This window comes from Aphis gossypii, unplaced genomic scaffold (genome assembly GCF_020184175.1).
Source record: "Aphis gossypii isolate Hap1 unplaced genomic scaffold, ASM2018417v2 Contig00128, whole genome shotgun sequence".
In the NCBI taxonomy this organism is placed as follows: Eukaryota; Metazoa; Arthropoda; class Insecta; order Hemiptera; family Aphididae; genus Aphis; species Aphis gossypii.
In genome coordinates this window covers 102,654-108,344 of record NW_026083024.1, presented here as the reverse complement: position 1 = coordinate 108,344, position 5,691 = coordinate 102,654, and the positions used below count along the sequence as shown (strand labels likewise).

The 5,691-nt window shown below is 31.6% G+C and overlaps 1 protein-coding gene across 1 annotated transcript; it reads right to left on the bottom strand.

Annotated features, from left to right (window-relative positions):
• Positions 1-1,537: 1,537 nt before the first annotated feature.
• Positions 1,538-3,753, bottom strand: LOC126553297 (uncharacterized). The gene is made up of 7 exons (XM_050208443.1): positions 3,474-3,753; positions 3,308-3,418; positions 2,942-3,252; positions 2,576-2,885; positions 2,405-2,515; positions 2,339-2,346; positions 1,538-1,660 (listed from the first exon to the last, which is right to left on the bottom strand). The coding sequence occupies exons 1-7, from the start codon at positions 3,541-3,543 to the stop codon at positions 1,538-1,540; spliced, it is 1,044 nt and encodes a 347-aa protein (XP_050064400.1). The 5' UTR covers positions 3,544-3,753.
• Positions 3,754-5,691: the final 1,938 nt, after the last annotated feature.

Here is a 5,691-nt window from a genome sequence, read left to right as displayed (position 1 = left end):
ATAAACGTATACCAAATGTCTAAGCGAGATATCGCATTTGAACTACATAAACCTGCTAGAAAAAATTACATAAGACGTATAGTTAATGTATACGGAAAAAATGATCTATGGCAAGCTGATTTGGTTGAAATGATACCATATTCGAAAAAAATAAAGGTTACAAATATATTCTATCGTCATAGACTGTTTTACGAAATTTGCATGGGCGATAGCATTAAAATCAAAAACTACTGCTAAAAGAAGTTTCAAATGCAATGTCGAAAATACTACTCAAACGTTCACCAAAACTACTACCAAAACGCTTGATAACGGAAAGAAATTTTATAATACAACATTCGATAAATTGATGAAAAAGTATAACATACACAATATTCAACGTATAGCACCATGAAAGCATGTATTGTAGAACGTTTCAACCGTACATTAAAAGAAAAAATGTTTAGAGAGTTTACTGCACGAGGTTCATACAATTGGATTCTAGTTTACCTTCATTGATTAATGAGTATAATAATACAAAACATAGAACAATAAGGATGACTCCGACACAAGCTGATTTAGATCCAACATCAGTTGAAATAAAAACACGCAAAATTATTAATAGAAAAAATAGTTTAAAATTGGTGATTACGTTCGTATAAGTACATATAAAAGTGTATTTACAAAAGGTTATTTACCAAGTTGGTCTGCGGAAATATTCAAAATTAACAAAATTAATCAAACCATGCCTATTACATATCAATTACAAGATTATACAGGAAAACCAATTGCTGCTGTTTTTACTCTGAGGAAATATGTAAAACAAATTACCCAAACGAATATTTAATCGAAAAATTATTCGTAGGAAGGGGACACAGATATTTGTAAAGTGGCTGGGGTTTGACAATACACATAATAGTTGGATAATATAAGTGACACTAGAAAATAACTTTAGTTGAGTTCTACTATGAACGTGTTCGGTAGTTCTCAGTCTGGTGAAATAAAAAAATTAATTCAAATCTTGAGCATTCGATTAAATCATATTCTGATAAATTAAATAAAATTAACATTTAATCGAAGAAAATCATACATCTATTCAATTACAAGAAGAACAAACAGAAAAGTTGGAATTAACGTGTTTAGATATAACAGAGCATATGATAAAAGCTGAAGTTACATTACAAACTATTCTAGAAGCTGTAAACGATTTGAAAAAAACATTACCTGCTATACATAGTCAACTCAATACTATTGAAACTTATTTTAAAGACAAGCCATAATGTCTACAGGCATCATTGACATTCAATGCATTCTTGGAGCGAATAACAAATATATGATTAAGAGATGTCTATTGTAGACACAGAAACATGGGCTACTCAACACTGGATTTTTAAAATTCAAAATCTAATCAAGATAATAAACGTCGAAAAACTAACAAGTGGCTACAAAATTTTCATCAGCTATCTATAGATTATGGTGATATTGAGTATGAAGAACTTGGCAGAATATTGAATTCGTTAAAGTTTGACTGTATTTACACCAAGGCGAACAGAAAAAACAACTACTTATAGAGTATATACCACACGTTGCAGTCATCACATTGAAGACTTGGGTTGTCCTCGACTGGATCAAATATGTGATGAAGAAAATTTACCTTGTTGTTATCTTTCATAAGACTTAAATCCTAAAAAATCAAGAAAATGGTTTACAGTAAAATATACAAGTACAAAATATGACATAGAAAAATATTTACAAATTTAAACAAGTATAAAAAAATTATACATACAGAAATAATCTTTACAAAACTAACTATCTAGTTCTGCTTCGAGTTCCTCCCTATAAAATTCAAAATTATTAATTAAAAAATAATTAAAATAATATATATATATATTATATACTCACTCTATAAATAGTGTCCATGAGCTAGGGTGTGTACTTTGTCTTCAAGTATAACCCTTTTATCATCAAAACTGTTATAAGTTAATTTATCGGATTTGATGGTCTTTAATTGTGCTTGAATGAACGGATAGAGACGTTTGACGTTGTTACTTCCAAACTGGTATCACTAAACAACATCGTTTATGATCTTGAAAAGTCATGTGGTTTCTAACAACATGTCCACGATTCCTTTTGCTTTGATTTTCTCCTTATCTTCTAAAATGTAAGCGTAGGACTTTGCACGGAGAGCACAAACTCTCTCATAATACGTCCATCGGTTTCATCAGAAAATAGCCCAGGAATCTTCTTTCTCTCAGCAATGTAACACGGGTGGTCACGAGGTAGATTTGCAGTATCCATTCGATTCAACAAGTTGGGATTGTTCAACAGATCATTGTAAAATCATCAGTTTGAATATGTATACCAATGAATCTAAAATAATAAATTAAATTAATACCAATGAAACTAAAATAATAAATAATAAAAGTACTAATTCCTGTATCTGTATACATGAGCTCAATTTTATCATCATAATGTTTCTGCATTACGTTATAGTGATAGTCATACATTAAATACTTGGAAATTTCCAGCACTGCAAAACCTGATAAAAAAATTAAAATATTAATATAACAATAAAAAATTTAAAATAAATGTAAATTACCTATATAAATAGGTTTACAAAAATCAATGATTTTGTTTTCTAATGCAACTGCATTTAGAGTTTCATTGTATGTGGTACAGTGTTTGAATGTTGACTGATTTATCAGTTTTTGTAAACGACGATCACTAGACACCAGTTCCATTTTTATTCTTTTCCGCATAGACTCCATGGTTTTCCCAAAAACCGCATTATTTAAAAGTTTGAAAAAGTCTTTCTCAAAGTCATTTGCTGCTTTTTTTCGCATCTCTGTGTTTAGTGCTATGTATGGAGCCAGCCATGGTGATTGATTAAACTGAACTACTCTATGAACCTATAATAAAAAATAATTATATTATAAATGTAAAATAAAAACATTTATACATTTACTTTTTCAACTATGAGTCCATTGGCTATAGCTTGCTGAAGGTTTCGGTAATGTATAATATAGTTTTTTTTCGACTGAAGTGTTGCCATGAGTTTTTTAACTTTTGAACCAGCTGGGATACCATTTTGTGGTAAGAAAGGAAAGTCGTTGTGTTTATCGTGGAGTTCTTTTGGATAAGTAATGTCAACTTCATATATCCGTCCGATGGGTGATGTATCGTTCAAATCATTCAGCCCTTCTAGTTTAGGTTCAACCCACTTAAAACCACCATAGGGCATGTGTTGTGACATTGCCCAACCGTACAGATTATTACCTAAAAAAATAAATTAATATTAAAAATAATTAAATATATGTATATGTATACTTACAATCTTGATAAATTAACCATGATTTGGGCTTTGTTGGATCATAATCTGGGGTCTTTTCATTATTAGCTTTAGCATACCTCATACTTGCTTGTGTCAAACCACCTCGAATTCCTATAAAAAATTTATATATTATAAATGTAAATTTTTATATAATTATTATAATTACCCTTTTCAATCATCAACAGCATATCATACTCTGTGAGTAACTCTAATTTGACTCTGGTATATTTTAACATACAATCAAAGGAGAATCCTGGTGCTGTATAGTAAAAAGATGGGTCCAAACAGTATGTGGTTAAACATAGGTCTCTGAAGTTCTCAAACACGTCAGCCAACAATAAAACATCAATTTTCAGATATAGATCACTGTATTCACCCAAAGTCTTGCATCCAAAGTGACTCCAAACAGTTTTTGCATGTTCATAATCTTCTTCTTGTATATGTGATTCTGTAGTGTACTGTAGAAATCTGCTTTCTCTGGTAAATTGGTTTGCTCCAGCTTGTTCCAACCATCCGTATACTCATAAGGGTAAACACCTTTACGAGTAACGAGTGGCAAGTCTGCGGTATTAAAATGTTTAGCTGTTTCTCTAAACTTTTCGAACCCTGGTGTTAATAAATTGTCCGAGAGTGTTGATAAACTTGAAGCCATAAATCTTAATGTGTCGATGAACCGTATTGAAAAGTTGTTGGAAACGTGTTTTGAAAATGAGATGAATTTTTCTTCACTGTTTGGTATAACAGAAATTTTTTTCACATCGAGACCAAGTTCAGTTACAATAAAATGTGCATCATAATTCGATAAATTGTGAAAAAAACATGGTACAAAATTTGGTGTTTGAAGCTTGAGGTTGCAGGTATTACACAATGTTTGTCGAAATTTACCCGATAAGTGACAGTGATCAGCAACTTTATGGTTTCTCACAGAAAAACCGTTTTTACATAAATTACATGTCTTACATAAATTATGTGCTTGTTGTTGTTCTGTAGTAAAGGTTATTGGTATGTTGGTTTGTAATAATTTTTCAATGTTTTCAGCTATTTCAACGATACTCTTCACAAAAAGTTCACCCACATTCTGATTATCTTCATCGCCTCGAAAAATTATAGGTGAAGTTGGAATATTAAATTGTTCAAGCAGTTCTGCGGGAACGTCGTTATTTGCTTTAACCATAAAACCATAACTCATGGCCTCGTGTTTTTGAATAGCTTTTGTATTGTTTCCACATTTTTCATCTGATTTTTTTAGTAACGCTTCAAAATCAGCATATATAACTATCGGATGTCGTTGAGTTTTTTTCCATGCGTCGAATTCTAACATCGATCCGGGAGCAGGCATTCGAGGTAAAATTGGTTTGTGTGTTCCGCATATTAACTTGTGTTCTTCAAATCGTATGCGCTCATTTAATTCATATTTATTAATATTAGAGGTTCGAACGATGTAAAGCACCGTTTACAAAATACAGCGCTTGCTTTATGTCGGGTTTTCTGTGATCGCACAAGTCGGGAAAAATTAGAGATGTAGGTAAAATGAGAATTTTCATCATCGATTATTAGTAACAAGTCGAAATGATCTGTTTTTTCTTCGTCTACCACCTTCAATGGAAACACTTCATATTTTGGAAATTTTTGCGGTGGTTGGAAATGTTTTTCGAGTCCGTAAACATTGACAGTTACATTAGGATTATTTTTTTCAAAAATGCTAACCTGATGTAATTTTGTTGGGAACGTGAGACCGGAAAAATTATATTTTTCTTCGTGCGTTGTATAATTTTCTATACGTTGTTTATTCGATCCCGTATTGCTAAAATTGCCCACTTGAAGTACTGTTGGTCTGAGTTTTGGGGATTGATTACAGCTTTTTTTCTTTCAATGAAATCAGGTAACGGAATATAAGACGATGCGCTCATAGGCGTATATTGATAAACACCTAATAATATTCCGTCAATACACTGTAGCGTATAACCACTTCCTTTGCTAGAATATTCGTCTTGTTCAGCCATTAATTTTATAATGCCTTCTTCAACAATTTCCCGTACACCAGTTTCGGCAAAAATCGGTCTAGCTGAGGTCTTAAATGAACGGTTCTCTGATGTATTATCAACATTTAGAATATTGTATGTAGCTTCCAGCTTTAAATTAAACTTGATCGGATGTTTAGACGCTTGTGATTTTAGTAACTCGACTAATTCAGATTTAATCGAATTAAAAAATTCAATATAGTTTTGAATATTTTCGATATTTTTTGCGTAATACCATACGACTTTTCTATTTGCAGAAGACGAAATTTCGATAAAGCCGGGAGACTGTACAAGAAGTAAACGTGCTTTTTTAGCTTTGATAGCAGACGTAGTGTTTGCGGAAGAAGTACGTTTTCCGTTATC